Source organism: Pezoporus flaviventris, unplaced genomic scaffold (assembly GCF_033815535.1).
Source record: "Pezoporus flaviventris isolate CSIRO_AGI_PZ_B2104156 unplaced genomic scaffold, CSIRO_AGI_Pfla_v1 ptg000046l, whole genome shotgun sequence".
NCBI lineage: Eukaryota > Metazoa > Chordata > Aves > Psittaciformes > Psittacidae > Pezoporus > Pezoporus flaviventris.
Genome location: NW_026892594.1, coordinates 59,941 through 79,014, shown reverse-complemented (window position 1 = coordinate 79,014; position 19,074 = coordinate 59,941). Strand labels below are relative to the sequence as shown.

Genomic DNA, 19,074 nt, shown 5'->3' with positions numbered 1-19,074 from the left:
TCCCCTCACATTGTTATCTATTATCCTATTTACTATCCTATCTATTACTGTTACTCTTCTCCCCCAGGGTTTATTAGGGCTGGAAATCCCCAAGGAGCAGCCGCTGGTGCCATCATGGCCCTTCCCAGAGGAAGGACAGAGCTTGGGGCAGAGGAACTGAAACCAAAACCCCTCTTCTTGCTCTTAGGGTCACCAAGGCCACCAGTGATGGCATCCACCACATGTCACCAGGGAGCCACTCCCTGGCCCCACCACCCCAGGAGGTGTTTGCTATGGATGCTGACGGAAGAACCCCCCATGGCCCCAGAATGCCATGAGTGATGGCTGTGGGTCTCCAAAGAGCTACCTCGGACAGCCCATGAGGTCCTGGTGGGGCTGAACGTACCCTGGTCCTCACAGCACTGGTTCTGCCCCTGTGAGGAAGATGAAGGTGCCCGTGTTGGCACAAGGAGGCACTGTCCTCTCATCACATCTATCAGTTCATCCATCAGACCTGTACCTCCACATGTGATACCTGTGTACCCCTCAGCAGATCTGTGTGTCTACCCATTGTATTTATGTGTCCGCCCACCAGATCTCTGTGTCCATCCATCAGATCTAGATCTCCGTTCCCAAGGAACAAGGGATGGGACAAGAGGAAACGGCCTCAAGCTGCACCAGGGCAGGTTTAGATGGAGCTGAGGAACAATTCCTTCCCCAGAGGCTGCCCAGGGCAGGGCTGGAGTCACCGTCCCTGCAAGCGTTCACACACCGTGGAGACGAGGCCTCAGTGCCATGGGTTAGTGGTGGCCTTGGCAGGGCTGGGAACGGTTGGGCTGGATGAGCTTAAAGGGCTTTTCCCACCTGGCTGATTCTGTGTTTCTATGACTCTGTGTCCACCCGTCAGATCCGTACATCCCCGTGCCCGTGAGGCCGGGAGCTGGCTGGCCGTGGGGCAGGGCGCGCCTGGACACACGTGTGTGCCTGTCCATGCGTGTGCCTGCACACGTGTGTGCCCAGGGGCGGGCGCTGCTGCGCCGCTGAACGGACGGGTCTGTGCACCCCGCTGCGGGAGGGAGGGACCGGCTGCGGGGGTGGGCCGGGACCGGGATAGGGCCGGGACCGAGAGGGGACACGGGGGCTCACGGACAGAAACGCCCCGCTGCCGCCACCGCGCTGCGGGACACGGGCAAGGACGGGGGCGTGGCCAACGCAGAGGGGGCGTGACCAGGGGCCGTGATCACGGATGTGATTGGATGGGGCGGGGACATGGGCGTGGCCATTCCTTCCCGCCGTCGTCAGCGCGCCTCTGCGGGCGCGGGGTTTCGGGGGAGCTTGGGGACACCCCCGTCGACCGGGGCCCCCACATTCCTTCCCAGCATCGAGACCCCCCATGTCCCCCCGGACCCCCGTGTCCCATCCCCACCCCCCGGGACCCTCACAGCCCTTCCCGACCCCAGCTCCCCCTTTCCCCATCCCTGCTCCCGGACCCCTATACCCTGCTGGAATGTGGGGTGCAGGCAGGGGTGCCCCTGTAAGGAGGGGTCATCCCCCTCTCCAGAGCAATGGCTTTATTTGGGGACTGCCCCTCCACACCCCCAGCACCCATCCTGCCCCCCACCCAGGGTCCTTGTCCCCCCAGATCCTATTGAAGGAGCCGGGGCCGCATGCTGTCCTGGGCACACCGGAGCTGCTGGGGCTGGGGTGGCCTCAGACGCTGGAACTTTTCATGTCACCCAGAGCCACCGGTGCTGCTCCTGCTCCTCCTCCTCCTGCTCCTGCTCCGCCCACCCGCGATGGGGGTGATGGTGAGACGGGACCGTGGGACCCCCATGTGCCACTCATGGGTGCCCCACGCAGAGCTGCTCCCACCCACATCCCTGTCCTGTTTCCGTCCCCATCCCAGTTCCCATTCCTAATCCCATCCTGTTCTGACCCTTGTCCCCATTCCCGTCCCTATCAGCATCCCCATCTCATTCCTATCCCAGCTCATCCCCATCCCAATCCCATCTCCACCGAGCCCATCTCCATTCCCATCCTGTCCCCATCCCAATCCCATCCCATTCCCATCCCTATCACAGGTCCATCCCCATGCCAATCTCATCCCCATCCTGTCCCCATCCAAATCCCAGCCTGCTCCCATCCCCATCCCAGTCTCATCAATATCCTAATCCCTTCCCCATCCCTGTCCCCATCTCAGCCTGTCCCCATACCCATCCCTATCCTGTTCCCATTCATATTGCAGCGCATCCCCATCCCAATCTCATCCCCATGCAAATCCCGTCCCCATCTCTGTCCTCATCCCATCCCGCCCCAGTCCCTATTCCAATCCCATCCCTATCCCGACCCTGACCCCATTCTAATCTGTCCCCATTCCATCCCAACCCCATCCCTGTCTCCTCCCCATCCCAGCTCTACCTTCACCAGGCAGCCAGGATCAGACCACTCCCCCTTCCCCAAATCCCACGCCAACCAAAGGGGATGTCCCCAATGGACACACACACACACACCCCGCCGCAGCACCCACCTCGCCTCCCGCAGCACCCGCAGCGGCAGCACATCACCACCCCGATGGCCACCGCCGTGAAGGCAGCCACGAGGACGCACACCACCGTGATCATGTCCGGCTCCGCGCCCCTGGGCACCTCTGCGGAGCATCACAGGGACAGGATGGGACCCCCCAGCCTGTGGTACCCCCAAAGTGCAGATCCCACCCAGCGGCTGCTCCGTGTGCTGCCCCCCCGCCTCCCCAGCACCAGCCCCACTCACCGCCCGCCGTGGGCTGCAGGACCAGGCTGCAGAGGAGCTGCGGGGGGGCAGCACCGGCCACGTAGCAGGAGTAATTCCCGAAGTCGGGATCGCTGAGGTTCCTCAGGAGCAGGGCCAGGCCGGCGCCCTCCGGCCCCCCGGCGCAGAAGGACACCCGGCCCTTAAAGCGGTTGTCGGGCTCCTCTGGTGGGCTCCAGCCCGGCTCCGGTGGGAGCCAGCCCAGGCGGTGCCGGAGGACGGGAATGGGTTGGTGGGTCCCATTGTGGTGGGTGCAGCTGAGGGTGACCCCCCGCAGGTGACCCCAAGGCTGGGTGCTGCAGGGCAGGCAGGCGTCATCCCCAATGGACACGGTGATGGTGACGGGGGACTGGTCTGTGGGGTGGGGGAACACAGTGGGGTCACACATCCCATGATCCAGTCAACCAGGAGCCCTGGGATGGGGATATGGGGTGGGATAGAGCCAGATACCCCATGGGATAGTGAGGTAGAGGTGTCCCTGTTAGATCCTGGGTGCTGACACAGGACTGGAGGGACACAGTGGGATCACCATGCTCCAGGGATGGGCATTTAAGGGTGGGATGTAGCAAGACACCCCATGGGATAGTGGGACACTGGGGACCCTGTTGGATCCTTGGTGCTGGCACAGGGGCAACATTGATGCTGGGTCCTGGCACAGGGTTGGGGGGACACAGTGGGGTCACCCATCCCATGCTCCAGTACCACCAGGAGCCCAGATATGGGGATATAGGGGTGGGATGGAGCTGGACACCCCATAGGATAGCAGGACACATTGGATCCTGGGTCCTGGCACTGGGCTGGGACAGGGGACCCATTAAAGCCAGGTTCTGGCACATAGGGCTGAGCAGCGGCTCCTGCCAAGGCCGAGAGCCCGGGGATGCCAAGAGCCGCCCCATGAGTCACCACCATGCAGGGAACGGCCCCCCTGCCTGCAGCCGCCTCGCCCCTGCCCCTGGGACTCCATCGTGCCCACATATGGGGGTCCTCAGGGAGGGGTGATGGGAAGGCTCTGTCCTGGACCCCCCACCCCACTGCTCGGGGGTACCTGCAGCAGCCAGGGCCCAGAGCACCACGATGGGGACCAGCACCATCCTGCCGGCATCCGGACCCACCACCTGAGAAACCGAATGTGTCACCCCCATCAATGGGACACCCCGAAACCGGATCCCCACGGTGGAGGGGGGACCTGCTGGGGCAGGCAGGGGCAGGGTACGGCTGGGGAAGGCAGGGGAGGTGCTTGTAGAGAAGGGTCTGGGGCAGCTGGAGAACAGGGTCTGGGATAGTTATAGGGCAGGGTCTGGGGTACATATAGGACAGGGACTGGGGCAGCTAATGGGCAGGGGATGAGGTATTTATAGGGGAGGGTCTGGTACACATACAGGGCAGACGCTACAGCAGCTATAGAGAAGGGTCTGAGGTACACAAAGGGCAGGGTCTATGGGGTACATATAGGGGAAGGTCTGTGACAGTCAGATAGCAGGAGCTGGGGCAGCTATAGCGCAGGTCTGGGGCAGGTCTATAGGGGTGGGTCTGGGGCAGGTCTATAGGGGTGGGTCTGGGGTATCTATAGGGCGGTACAGGGCCGAGCAGTGGGCAGCAGCTCCCGCCCCAGGGATGCTCTGGGGTCCGGCAGCTCCCGTCACGGCTGGGGAGCGGAGCGGGGCGGGGGGGGGGGCACACGCGGAACCGCTCCCGCTCCCGCCCCCGCCCCTCACCGTGGTGTCCGGACGCGCCCGCTCTCCGGCGTCGCGCTGAGCCCCCAGAGCCGCGGCGGCGCCACCGTCCGGCCCCGCCCCTTCATGTACAGGACCCGCCCACAGCCACCGCCCGGGCCCGCCCCTCCACGGCCAAGCCCCGCCTCTCGCAAGATTGAACCACGCCCACAGGCGCAGTCCGAACTCCCCGAGGCCACGCCCCATCATTACAAAGCCCCGCCCCTATCGGCATAGGCCACGCCCACATATACGGCCCGGACCCCACCCCGTCCTTGCCCCGCCCACCACGGGTGAGACCCGCCTACTGCTACCCGTGGCAGGGGGTGACCGCTCCAGTGTGTCCGTGACGGGAGAGACACGTCACGTTACGTCACACGACGTCATCACAGTACGTCACATCACCTAATACAACGTAATCGATACGATATGATACGATACGAGATGAGACTAGACTCTGACAGAATAAATGGGACACATAAGAGCAGAACAGAATAAATCACATCTTTATTACAGATAACCCCAAAATGACCTCTAGGAAAGCAAGGAGATACAGATACATGCATAAATATATAGATAAGAAGATATAAATGTGGCCATTTATATCTTATATATATTTAACATTTAATGTAATAAATATTTAGATTTAATTTTAATCTATAAAGATATCTATATTTAATCTATACAGATATAACAAGAATGAAGTAAATATGAATGTATTACAAGTTATTAGGTAATTGCAGCTGGTGATGTAAGTGGATACAACACTTCCAAAAACATACAGCACCAATCTGATTCATATTACATACAACAGCAGAATATTTCCATTTTCATATTGAATACATAATAGAAAATACTTATATTCTTAGGGTATAAAATATATAATATTTATATGCTCTAAAATTAGATCAGAACAGAGCAGAATAGTATCACATCTGTCTACTAAAGTCAGTGCAAAATTACCCCAGGAAAGCAAGTGTGTGTATATAGACATATAGATATAGGTATAGATATATACATACAAATATATATAGAGAGATAAAGATACATGTAGATATATAGATAAAGATGTAGATATAGATACAGATATAGACCTAGAGATAGAGAATAAATATATACATATTGCAAGTTATTAGGTGATTCAAACTGGTGGCATTAATTACAGAACTGTACAGCAACAACCCGTTGCATGGTATATACAAAAAGTATTATATTGATATTTTCACACTGTATGCAAAATAACATATTGAGGATATGATATTACAATGTAAAAGATGCAATATAATGAGATAGAATGTATAATATAATGTAACGTAGCATAATGTAACATTATAATATAATGTAATAATGTATTATAATATATAAAATAATGGTGGAATTCAAATAGAATAGAGTAGAAAATAATAATGTCACATCTCTACTGCAAGTCACTACAAAATTAGCACTAGGAAAGCAAGCGGATACATATATATGTGTATATACAAAACCAAGAATAAAGCAAATATCAGCAGATTATAAGTCACTAGATAATTGCAGCTGGTGATGTAAGTGGATGCAACGCTGCCAAAAATACACGATAATAATTTGTTGTGTGTTTCAGGCAGAAATTAGAATCTTGGTCTTTTTATATTGCATAGAACATACACAGTAGTTGTATTTTTCTTGTATGTTATATATTATATAGTAGATAGTATGTAGTATACACTATATATTTATCCATCACTGCCAGGGATGGAGCATTCACAACTTCCTTGGATAACCTGTGCTGGTGCCTGATGGGTTGATGGCCTGATTGAATCAAGAGAAGGAAGGAGCATGATTGTCATCACTGGATGTGATCTGATCATTATACAACAACGATCACGAGAGGGAAAGGAAATCAAAGGAGTTTTCCCTCAAACTCCTCTCCTTCGGGTGCTCCTGGTGGCACACACATTGGTTTCGGCTCCAGGCTCATTGCCAAGGAGGAGGATGAGGGATAAGGTCAGACCAAGGATCTGGGGGAGACAACCTGAGTAACAGCAGATGGTTTCACTGCCCACTGCTGGGGAAGGAGATGCTCATTTCTCCGACAGCTGCCTACCTCCCGTGTGGAGCTGCAAGGAGGTGTTTGGAAGGAGAATGGTCTTCTTGTGGAGATGAGCCGGGATGGTTCACCCAGCAGGCAACTGGTGATCCTCATTCTTTACTATGGAGCGGTGCTCAGAGAAGCTGTGGCTGCCCCATCCCTGGCAGTGTTCAAGGCCAGGTTGGAGACAGGGGCTTGGAGCAAGCTGCTCTAGTGGAAGGTGTCCCTGCCTGTGGCAGGGGGTTGGAACTGGATGAGCTTTAAGATCCCTTCCAACACAAACAAGGCTGGGATTCGACGATTCTATGATCATTTATACCTGAAGTCCAGGTTCCACCACAGTTGTCATCAAAAGCTGTCCAGATCGGCCAATGAAGACCATCATAGTCTACCAGTTGGCGAAAGCAGTGACCGTACCATCAAGATAACCATCATACAGGTGGTTGAGGTTTGGGGCTCACAGGTCCAAGAGCCAACTCGCAGTTGAGTTTTAAGCAGTCCCTTCAGGAAAACCATTGTGCTGGGGATGATGAGGGATGTTGGAGAGGCACCACATTCCTTGGGCTTCAGCCCATCTCTGTCCATCTTTAGAAACAGGATCCATTTTCTGATGGGGTAGAAACCATGGTCCTAATCCCAAACCTCCCATTTATTGGGAGTCTATGTTACAAATACTTGCCAGGAGGACCACAAGGATCTACCACCCCTCAGGTTGTCCTAAGGTGGGCACAGAGCCGCCTGACCATTGTGCCATTGGAGATGGGGAGGGTGAGTGTGCTCCTCGAGAGACCAACACCAACGCTTTCAAGGTCCTTTGGACAAGGGATCTGCTTGATGGTTCCACCTGGATCCATGATCCATGCCCTAGACTTGCATCATCAGACCAAGCCATCACGTCCTGGGTGTCCTCTTTGACCCATCATGGTGCGCTGTGAGCATCAGCATCTTCTGGATTGTGCTTGGCTGTGTAATTCCCTGGGGAGGAGAAGAATTCCCCCGTCTTTCAAGGATGGAGAACAGGGTCCATAACTTAAGGGTGCATCTCCAGCGGTGGCTCCAGTATCCAGCAGGGAGGAAGCCAGCAGAGCTTCATCCCATGGTGACCACCGCCATGGAGAACATTGCCACCCCAAGGTGCACCCAGACCATATAGAAGTGAACTGGGCTCTATGGGGAGCTCATTGCCACAGTCCCGATGGCATCCTCCTTCCATGACTCCTCCATGTAGTCTGAAGAGGTCTATGTAGAGGACTCAATAGAGGTTGGGTCATGGCTTGATGGATACCCCCTTCCCTTCTGGATGGGCTGGGATGTGGTTACACCTTCTCCAGACCCTACCAGCAGAGTCCATTCCCTTAAATACCACCCGGATGCATTTCCAATGCGATTTGTTGGGATTTGATCAGGATTTGTCACTCAAGTGCCCCATGAACTTCTGCTCTGGGATTTGGTTTATCCTTCATGAATATATTGATATAATAACTGGGATGGATCCCAAAGTTTCTGGATGCAGGAAGCTGCTTGACCGGCCAGTCCCAAACCCTCTTATAGAATCATAGAATAGTTAGGGTTGGAAAGGACCTTAAGATCATCCAGTTCCACCCCCCCTGCCATGGGCAGGGACACCTCACACTAAACCGTCTCCCCCACTCTTCCTGCAGGAAACCCCATAAATGGCTCCATTTTGGGTCTTGTTCCTTCCTTTTTGTGCCAGATTATTTGGTTTTGACAAAGGGGCGCCAGTCCCCCACTGGAGGTGGAATTCGAGTCTGGATCAGCCCCACATCCATGTTTGGAGTTGGAACATGGGCCTGGAGGCAGCTCAGTCCTGGGAACGGGGGATCTGGCTCACTGTGTGTCCCCAGTGGGACATGGGTCTGGATTTGCTCTTTCTCATCATCTGGCTGGACACATTGATGGGAACGAGTCAAACCCAGACCCAAAGATCCCACTGGATGGCGAAGGGCTGGTGACTCCGGTGCTGTGTCCAGTATGGAAACACCACATGGACCCACCATGAGGGGTTTGCTGGGGAGGGGGACATAAGGGAAGCAGGAAAATCAGCATCAGTCCCAATGTGGGGCTTCTGCTCACTCCATATCCCTGGAGTCAAAGCCTCATCCCTTGGGACGAAGCAGAGCCAAAGCCTGGGGTTGCTGCAGCAGCTCCTTCACTCCAAGGGGACCTGGTCTGGACCTACAAGTGCAACCCCATCTTCTTCCCTGGGGTCACATCCCTGCAGATCCTGTTATTCCTCCCCAGTTTTCAGTGCGATGAGGGCTCTGGGGAGGAGATCTCGCAGGTCGGTCCCTTCCCTAAAACAGGGAGAGAAGCACCTGTGGAGCTGAGGTGGCCCTATGGGGCTGGGGGGCTCATGGGAGGCCACTGCAGGAGATAAGGCGACCCCAGGGGCTGGGAATAGAGTTGGGAAGGAGACTGGGATCACCCTGGGCTGGGCTGTTGGGAACAGTGGGAATGGTGGGGGCACAGTGGGCCAGGCTGGGATGGGGGCCTGGGGGTGGTAGGACTCCAGTGGAATGAGGTGACAGGGAGTGTGGGACCCCAGTGGGGTGGGGTGATGGGGCTGGGATGGGTGATGGGACTTGGGGCGGGGGGGGTGGTGTGTGGAGGAACAGGACTGGGGGTAGTGGGGCCCCAATGGGATGGGGTAATGGGACTGGGGGTGTGGGGGCACCCAGTGGGACTGGGAGGAACCTCCCTGGTGGAACCTCCTTGGGCCTGGGGGAGGCATTGGGATGGGGTGACAGGATTGGATGGCAGTGGGTACCTGGTGAGAGGGCGTAACAGGACTGGGGGAGCTGTGGCATTCCAGTGGGACAGGGAGATGGGGCTGCAGTAGGGCATTGGGATGCAGTGATTGAACAGTGAGGGGGGATGTGGGACCCCGATGGGATGGGGTAATGGGACTGGGGTTGTGGGGGCACCCAGTGGGATGGAGAGATGGGATTTGGGGGGTGTGACATGTGACAGGACCCTGGTTGCATGGGCTAACGGGACTGCGGGAAGGTGGGACTCCAATGGGATGGGATGATAGGACTGGGGGCAATGGGGCCCTGGCTGCACATGGTGACAGCATTGGAGGGTGTGGTGGGATGGAGGCACAGGACTGGGGGATACAGAGCCCTTGTGGGAGGCAGTGACAGGACTGGGGGGGCGGTGGTACCCCAGTAGGGCCCCATGGGACGGGTTGATGGGGGGGGGGCGGTGGGACCCCCCCCCATCCCGGTGTATGTGTCCAGGGGTGCCCGGTCCCATAGCACCGTGCCCGGTCTGGTGCTGTGTCTCGGTCCGGAGGGGGGGGTCACAGCTCCGGTAACGGGCCCATCCTGCGCCCGGAGCCCCCCGGTGCCGTCGCCGCAGGTTGGGGAGTGCCCGCGGGCTCCTTCCGCGTGTGGCCGCGCCCGCCCGGACAGCTTTGAGCAACGCACCCGCAGGAGCCCCGCGGGGCCGGTGCGGACGGAGCCGGTGCGGGCGGAACCGGCGGTTAACGGCGAGGGGCGAGCGTGGATGCACTGCTCCGGGTTTGATCGTACCGGTACCGAGCGGTGCCGGGAGTAAGCGGAAAGGACGGGAGGAAGCGGAACGGATCGCAGCGGAACGGAAGGAAGCGGCCGCGTGTTTCCGGGGGGGGGGGTGGGTGGGTGCCGCGCTGCGCGGGTGCACGGTCCCGGCCCGGTACCGGAGCGCGGGGCCCGGACATGGCGGCGGGCGGAGGTTGGCGCTGAGCGGACGCGGCCATGGAGGGCGGCGGGAAGCCGGGGCTGCAGGTCGTGTACCAGGCCGTGCAGGCGCTCTACCACGACCCCGACCCCAGCGGCAAGGAGCGGGCGAGCTGCTGGCTGGGAGAGCTCCAGCGATCGGTGAGGCCCGGCGGGGACCCGGTGATCCCCCCCGCTCCATCCCCGCAGCAGTGCCCGTGAGGCGCGGCCGGGCTCCCTGGGGGCGTTATGGGGGTAATGCGGCTTTGGGGATACCCCCTCCCCCCGTTTACCCCCCCCTCCCCCCCGGACCCTCTTGTGATCGGGGTTTGCTTCCCAACACAACAACGGGAATGACGGGATGAGGGGGTTGGGATGAGCCCTCGCTGTGCATGGGGGGAGGAAATGGTGCCAGGAGGGGTGTGGGGGAGGACAATGTGGATTTATCCTGAGCGTATCCCGCTGTTTGGGGTGAGGGAGATGGGGGGCATCGCCCGCCTGTCCCAGAGGCATTGAGGGGTCAGTGATGGGTCCAAAGCCCCATTCCTGTGCTCTGGAGTCTCCTATGTGACAGATAGCGAGCTGCTTCACCCCAGACCTCACCCTAAAGAGCCTAAACCTGGGAATTAATGTGTCAGTGATGGATCCAAACTCCATTCCTGTGCTCTGGAGTCGGTACGTGGCGTATGTTGAGCTCCTTCACCCCGAACTTCACTCTAAAGCGCGAAACCTGGGAGATAACGTCTGTTTTCTGTCAATGATGGATCCAAAGCCCCATTCCTGATCTCTGGAGTCTCTATGTGATGCATAGTGAGCTCCTTCACTCCAAACTTCACCCCGAAGAGCCTAAATGTGGGTGCTGACGTGTGTTTTGTTTCCTCACGTCATCCTGGTGGAAGCAGATTTGCTCCCTTTGGGTTGTAACCTGGGGGTGGCTTTGCTTCTCCTCTCCAAAGCCCATAGCTCCTCCTAGAGCATCGCTCCCTGTTCCCAGCCTGTGCCACCCTGGAGCAGTTTTCCCCCTCTGCTCTTCCCCACAACCCCTTTTCCTCCCTTTTCTCCCTGCTGGGCTCTTCATCCTATGGGATATTTTCCCTCCATGCTTCCCACACACGCTTCCTGGAACCCCATCATCTCCATCAGCTTCCCATGGGCTGGTGGATCTCTTTTTACACAAACTCCTGGTTTTCCCCCTTTTTTCCTTCCTACTTCACTCCTGTTCCACCCTGAGTTTGCAGCAGGGTTTGTTTCTGCACCTGGAAACCCATCACTTGTGTGTGTCTGTGTGTCTGTGGATTTAAGCAGCTGCTTCCCGTGTGTTATCCTCTTGGGAAGGGGCTTTGTCGTTTGGAAAGCACCTGGGCAGAATTTGGGCCCCATGGAGGGGCTCAGTGGTACGTCCAATCCTATGGTGGTTCTTTGGTGGATCTGAGCACTGCTGGATGTGGTTATACCCATGTATATATTATAAATATACAGATACATACATTAGAAATTATACAGATCTCATTTGGGTTAAAAAAAGAGGGAAATTACTATTTCAGAGCTACTTTTTGTTCCAGAAACCACCCAAATCTGTGCTTGCGGGAGTGAGTGCTCTGCTTGCTGCCTGAGGGCACCCAGAGCACCCTAAGGACTCTGACCTTAGAGCACAAGGGGAGGTATTGACTCTGCAGTTGGAAGGGACCTTAAAGCTCCTCCAGCTCCAACCCCTGCCACGGGCAGGGACATCTTCCACTAGAGCAGCTTGCTCCAAGCCCCTGTGTCCAACCTGGCCTTGAACACTGCCAGGGATGGGGCAGCCACAGCTTCTCTGGGCACCCTGTGCCAGCGCCTCAGCACCCTCACAGGGAAGAGCTTCTGCCTAAGAGCTCATCTCTATCCACACACACTGGGTACAAACACTGGATACATTGGGTACAAAGTGTCCCACCAGGAGCAGAGCTGGGAGTGTTGAGGACTTTTAACCCCCTGAGCACCCATAAGGTCAGGATCTCTCCGTCTGTGGCAAGTGTTGGGGTTGGTTTTGCTCTGTTGTGGTTTCTTTGGCTCTTCTCTGTGTCATCCAGGTTGTTTTTAATGTAAACCATGGGTGCCCTGGAAACCAAAGGGATCCCTTTCCTTTTCAGAGAGGAATACCACTCAAGAGAAATGCTTTCAGGAATCTCTTCCCTCCTTGGACTGACTGTTGTATGTACCAGGGTCGTTTAAACTCAAGCAGTGCCTTAGTTTGACTCCAGATTAACAGCATTTCTGCTTCTCAGTTTTAGTTGTGCTTATTTGGCCTGATCCTTTCAGGATTAGGATTAATCCCAAGTGATTTCCCAGCCTTTTGGGTGCTCTGGGAAATCACCTGATTTCATCCATCACCTCTTCACTGAGTGTATTCCAACTTCCAGGAGCACTTTGATAGCATTAACATCCCGACAGATAACACATGGGACCTGCTCAAGGCCAGAAAAGAAGAGGTGATGCTGGGAGCTCTGTAGTGACCTACCGAAGCAGCTTGAGTTGGTAATTGTTGTGGTGGCACCAGTGGTTTTAACCCTGTGGTAGATGGGAGCTGTGGGGTACAAGGAACCATTGGCTGTGGTAGAACATCCCTCGGAGTCTTACTGATGGGTATAGAGGTGAAATTATGGTGAAGCTGCATCTCAGCAGCATCACCCTGCAGGTCTGGGGTTGTCTGCTCATAGAATCCCACACTGGTTGGGGTTGGAAGGGACCTTAAAGCTGTGGCAGGACATCTGGAAGTCCATTTGGGCACATCCAGAGGCAGCACGGGTCTCAAAGCATCATGAGCTGCTCATATCAAAAGCAATGGGTAGAAAAGGCTGGGGCAGAGAGAATGACGTGTCTTCTGGCCTGGCATTGGAGAACACACGTTTCCTGCCCACCCAGGTAGCCTCCTGTGCTAAGCTGGCTGATGTGGTGGATGGGGAGAGCAATGGATGTCCTTTTCCGTGGTGTTTAGCAAGGCTTCCAACACATTGTCCTGCAGTAACCAGAGAGATGGACCTGGTGGTTGGGCTCAAACAGCAGTGGTCATCGACCTGAAGTCCAGCTGGTGGCCAGTTAAGTGACATTCCTCAAGGATCCATAGTAGTGTAGATACTGGATGACAGGAGAGATCCACCACAGCGAGTTCATGGATGGTGCCATGTTGGAGGAGCAGTTAATGTTCTGGAGGCAGGGCTGCTTGCAAGGGATCTTGGTTGGGTGGAGAAACAGGGACTTCACCATCAAAGGCCAACTCAAAGTCCTTTCTCCTGGATATGAACCTCATGGATCAGCCTTGGGATGACCGGATGGAAATCAATGGGGTTTGGGATTTAGGAGACCAGGTTGCCCCTAAGCTGCATTAAGGTGGATAAACCCTGGCGCAAAGACCAGGTTGAGGAGGTCTCCATCCTTGGAGATCTTCACAGCTGCCCTGAATGGGCTTGACTGAAGTTGCTTCTGCTTTGAGCAGAGATCTCCAGGCTGCTGCTTCCCACCTGATTCTGTGGTTTAGGTTTCTCTGCTGTCTTCTCAGAGTCTTCCTGGCTACAACATAGATCCTCCGTGGTGAAGCTTGCCCATGGAAGCAGTTGAATCCTTCCAGGGAAGAGGAATTTGGGGGGAACAGACAAGTTAAACCAGTTGGTGGAAGTTTAGAAGGAAAAGCTGCCTCTGCAAGAAGGCTTTACCTGCAGCTCCACAGCAAAACTTTCCTTTTCAGGTGGAAGCTCTTGATTCTGACGGCACCTACAACTCACACTTCGTCTTTGTGCTGGTTTGGTGTCCATCTCTTTGTCTGGTGTTCAATAGGCCCATTCTTCCCTTTCCATTTGGAAAAGGAAGGATATTCCAGGGCTCTTTGCTGGAATCTATGACCAGCCCCAGTCATGACCAATCCATGACCAACCCCAGCTTCGTGGTGCCACCACCTCTCCAGCACACAAGCTGCTGTCTGTATTCCTCTATAACAGACCCAAGCCTGGCTGTCAGGCTCTCCCCTGAAAGGTGTCCTCTTGAGTGGCCCTCTCAAGGCATCTTCAGTGTCTTGTTGAGCAGAAGACTTGTCTTGGAAGGCTCCTTCTCTGCCTAAAGCTGGAGCTCAGTGTAGTGATGTCCATTAGAACCGGCCTTCAAAAGCCTCTATGAGACCTGAGGGAGAGGCTGCTCAATAGATGAAGGGTTTGCAGCTGCCTTGGCTTGGGAATTGTGACCTTGGGCATCTTGGAGATGCTGCTTGGCCAAGGAGTGGACACAGAGAGCTCTTTTCTGGAAGAGGAACACTTTGTGGGTACCTCTCAGGTGGGAACCCTCCTATTGAGGGAGGACAGGCTGTGAGGGCAGGTGACAAACAAGTGCTCAAGGCCAGGTTGGACACAGGGGCTTGGAGCAGTCTGCTCTAGGGGAAGGTGTCCATGCCCATGGCAAGGGTTGGAGCTGGATGAGCTTTAAGATCCCTCCCAACCCAAACCAGTCTGGGATACTATGAAAGAAAAGCTTTCTGTATCATGGGCTCTTTGCTGCTGGGGGCCTTTTTGGACTATGCAGCTCCACCCCCTCCCCATTTACTCAAGGATCAATTTAAGAGTTTGATACAAAGATTTACTCACTTTTCCACCAGTGTTTGTACGCAGCCTTTCCAAGAAGCCATCTGCAGGGCAAGGTCTGCTATTGCTAAAGCAAGCTGGAAGGAGAAGAGGGAAATGGGTTCAAAGTGAAATAGGGGAGATTGAGGTTAGATCTTAGGCTCAAGTTCTTGCCTGTGAGGGTGGTGAGGCACTGGCACAGGGTGCCCAGAGAAGCTGTGGCTGCCCCATCCCTGGCAGTGTTCAAGGCCAGGTTGGACAGAGCCTTGGGTGCCATGGTTTAGTGGGAGGTGTCCCTGCCCATGGCAGGGGGGTTGGAACTTGATGATCTTAAGGTTCTTTCCAACCCTAAGGTGCAGATATTCCACCCTTCAATGTGGGGGTTTGGGCTTTATCTGCCTCTGGAAGCTGGGTGCTGGGCAGGGCTCTTTGGGTGATGGTCTTCAGAGCTCAGTGACAAGGCCTTGAGCTGGCTTCTTGCCTTATGTGCCTTCTTTTATTGCTTAATTCTTACATGAAAAGTCAGGCTTGAACCCCAGTGTGGAGCTGGATCAATGGTAAAAATAAATGTTACACTTGTGAGCAAGACTGTGCACATAGATCACATGGGACTGGAGGAAGGTGAGCTTGAAGCCCATGGACTCATCCCTAGAGGTGGGAACAGCAGCTCCTTCCTCCATGAAAGCTTCACTGTGTCTCTTCAGGATCACTTTTGCTTCTGACTGAAGAGCAGCCTCGACTGTAGGTAAAAATCCTTTTGTAAAGTAGTAGTAGCATCACATGTGAGCTGTTCATAACAGGGTTGGTGTTGACCCTCAAGTACAACAGTCTGCAGATGAGCACCTTTACTCTGGAAGGGTCCATGTGGTAGGATGCTGAAGGTGTTGGGCCACCAAACTGAAATGTAATTTGGGTGGAAAGCCAAGGCTGCTTCAGTTTGAACTAGCAGTTACAAGGTCCTTGTGGGTGTCACCGTCTGTGGGTAGGGAAGGGGATGTTGTCACCAGGCTGCTTGGTTCATCTTCATGGAACTCTGGAAATCCAGCTGGAGCCAAGAGTTCATGTGGGAAACAAGGAACAAGCTTTTCCTTTCCAGTCTGCCAAGACAAGGTGGATTGTAGGCTTGCAGAGCAGCCTCTTCCACCCCATGATGTCATATCTTCTCAGTAGGAAGGTGAGTATCACCCATAGGCCTTGAGGTGGTTGGTGAAGATCCTCCTCACACAGCCTGATGGCCACAGGACATCATCTTCCAATGGAGGATGCTCTTAGAATCACAAAATGGTTTGGGTTGGAAAGGACCTTAAGATCACCCAGTTCTAAACCCCCTGCCATGGGCAGGGACACCTCCCACTAAACCATGTCACCCAAGGCTCTGTCCAGCCCGGCCTTGCACACCACCAGGGATGGAGCAGGGCAGCTTCTTGGGCAACCCATTCCAGTGCCTCACCATCCTTACAGTAAAGAACTTCCTCCTTACAAAGTTCTGGAACCTTTTGTCTAAAGGTGCATAAGCCAACACATAAGCGATATGAATGGAATGGTTTGGGTTGGAAGGGACCTTAAGGCTAAACTAATAATAGCTGGAGTTAAAGGAGAAAGCTCATTTGACAGCCCCTGGGCACAGAGGCAGCTGGAAAAGAAGGATCAAAGCCTGGTAGGAGGGAAGGAGCATGTCTGGAAGGAGGCAGCTCTGGAAGGATGCTCTCCTTGACCATCGTGGGCTTCAAAGCTTGGTGAGCACCTATTGAAAGTAGGGACAGAACAAGGGGAATGGCTTTCATCTGCCCAAGGGGAGATTAAGATGAGCTCTTAGGCAGAAGTTCTTCCTTGTGAGGGTGCTGAGGTGCTGGCACAGGGTGCCCAGAGAAGCTGTTGCTGCCCCATCCCTGGCAGTGTTCAAGGCCAGGTTGGACACAAGGGCTTGGAGCAAGCAGCTCTAGTGGAAGGTGTCCTTGCCCGTGGCAGGGGGTTGGAACTGGAGGGGCTTTAAGGTCCCTTCTAACAGTGATTATAGTGATAGCAAACAGTCTGGTAAGTGTTGGACGTGCTCACCATGTTCCTTCTGGGTGCCCATGGCTTGTGTGTAGCAGCTTTTGGGGTGCTGGTCCAAGGAGTTGGCCGAGGCGCTCAGTGTTGGTCACACACATGATGTAGATTGACTATTTCAAGATCAACTATGCAGATTTCAAGTGCTGTGGAAAAATAAAAACTTAATTTTTAAGGAAAAGCTGAATGATGTTTCCAGAGCTGGAATATTGCTGATGTTTGGGAAGGGAAGACAGTTGGATCATCTGAGTCCTCTGAAGCATTCCTCAACAGGAGACCCTTAATCCAAGTGTTTCTTCCCAAGCCATGCTGATGTGCTGCGGCAGTGGTGGGGTTTGGTGACAATTGGTGGCCCAGCCAAGCTTTCCTGGCTTCATTTTCCTACCAAACCCTAGGTAGTGAGTGCTTCAGCAGCTCTAAACAGTGCTTGTGCTGTGATGTGGAGCCCACCCTGGTGAGGTGAGGGTGGCACGGGCTGTGCCTATGGGTCCTGTGGCTCACCCAGTGCTCTCCTTGTAACTTCTGGTGCCTTCAGTCTCACACAGGCCTGGCAGATGCTCATCTCCCTCACTGCTGGCCCTCCTCCAAACTCTTTGGCACATCCATCATGTGCAGCAGCTTCTCCAGTCCCAGCCTGTGCTCTTGGACAGGGCTGGTGGCTTCAGTTTTGCAATTACATGCCGTTATTATGACCCAAAGAGGTTTTTATCCCATCCTTTCCCCATTTCTCCCTTGCTGGGCTCTTTCTGCTTCCATTGCTGTGTAATGGGCTCAAGAATTGTCCAAATTGTCAACCTTAGCCCAAAACCGTCTCTCCATGCTCTTCACTGCAAGGGTGAGCATCAGATCACTCTCTAACCTGCTCTCCTGAAGGGCTTGTGGTAACTGAGGCCATGAGCATCTCAGCTCCATCACTTGAGGTGTGAAGGCAACGCGAATGGACTCTCCTGATGAGAATCAGGGTGGGATTTTGGGGGAGAGGATCCATTTTCATCATCATTCCCAAAGGGAAATTGGGTTTCACTTACTGGCTGTTCTTCCTGCAGGTCCACGCTTGGGAGATCTCTGACCAGCTGCTGCAGATCCATCAGGATGTGGAATCCTGCTACTTCGCGGCACAGACCATGAAGATGAAGATCCAAACTTCCTTCTATGAACTCCCCACGGATTCCCACGCTTCCCTACGGGACTCACTGCTGTCCCACATCCAGAACTTGAAAGACCTGTCACCGGTCATCGTAACCCAGGTGGGTGCTGAGCAGAGGCGTGGAAGAAGCTGCTCTGAATGTCCATGACACAGCGAGGGCTGGTCCTAACTTCCCACTGGGAGCAGGCTGGTACCAGGCTGGTGTCACAGCCCTGCCAGAGCCATTCCAGTGGGGAGCTTGAAGGAGGAAGAATTGATGCTGATGGTGGCCACCTCCACCTCTTGCCATTTTGACTTCTACTGAGGCAAACCCCTTGGTTGCTTTTTCTCCATCATGGACAACTGGGAAGGTTGATGCCTGCAGCCACCTCCATTGAGTTTCCCAGTACATAATTCCTTCATTATTTAGTTCCTTTGGTTAAATCAATCCTTTATCCTCTTCTTTGCTGTTTGGAGAGGCTGAGAGGAGGAATAACTCTTCCTGGTCTGTCCTTTGTGCTCTGCAATGCAGACAGAGCAGTGATCTGCCCAGCAGCGCCCTGGATATCCAGGAGGATTTCCCCCAGGGTGCTGGCATGTCCTTGGAAATCCCTTCATTCTCATTATCCATAAATTCCTGTGGCACAGGGGTGTCCAACACTGCACAGACTGAGGCAGAGTTGCCTGTTCAACCCTTAAATAGCTCCATCAAGTAATACCACCCCACTGGGGCTATGGGTGTTACACAGGATCATGCACAAGGCACGAATAATGTGGATGAATATCCCATGCTGAGCACTGCTCTGATGGTCAGAGAACCCCTTCTCCTGAGCTGTTGGGCAGATTGTATCAGTCCCCACACTTAATGTGCTGTTTTATTTATAGAAACATGGAATCATGGAATGGTTTGGGTTGGAAAGGACCTTAAGATCATCAAGTTCCAACCCCCCTGCAGTGGGCAGGGACACCTCCCACTAAACCATGTCACCCAAGGCTCTGTCCAACCTGGCCTTGAACACTGCCAGGGATGAAGCATTCACAACTTCCGTGG

General features: G+C 54.4%; 2 protein-coding genes across 4 annotated transcripts in view; one reads left to right on the top strand and one right to left on the bottom strand.

The window, feature by feature from the left end:
- Positions 1–1,601: 1,601 nt before the first annotated feature.
- LOC133276746 (uncharacterized) lies at positions 1,602–4,555 on the bottom strand. Its single transcript, XM_061467883.1, has 5 exons — positions 4,482–4,555; positions 3,812–3,881; positions 2,749–3,120; positions 2,507–2,626; positions 1,602–1,757 (listed from the first exon to the last, which is right to left on the bottom strand). The coding sequence occupies exons 2-5, from the start codon at positions 3,855–3,857 to the stop codon at positions 1,690–1,692; spliced, it is 606 nt and encodes a 201-aa protein (XP_061323867.1). The 5' UTR covers positions 3,858–3,881; positions 4,482–4,555; the 3' UTR covers positions 1,602–1,689.
- A 5,657-nt stretch (positions 4,556–10,212) lies between these two features.
- TNPO3 (transportin 3) overlaps positions 10,213–19,074 on the top strand; it is a 28,110-nt gene continuing 19,248 nt past the window's right edge. For all 3 annotated transcript variants that reach the window (XM_061467893.1, XM_061467892.1, XM_061467894.1), the window contains exons 1-2: positions 10,213–10,427; positions 17,944–18,144. In XM_061467893.1, the coding sequence (XP_061323877.1) occupies positions 10,305–10,427; positions 17,944–18,144 (324 nt within the window). In that variant the 5' untranslated portion in view covers positions 10,213–10,304. The remainder of the gene's footprint in view (positions 10,428–17,943; positions 18,145–19,074) is intronic.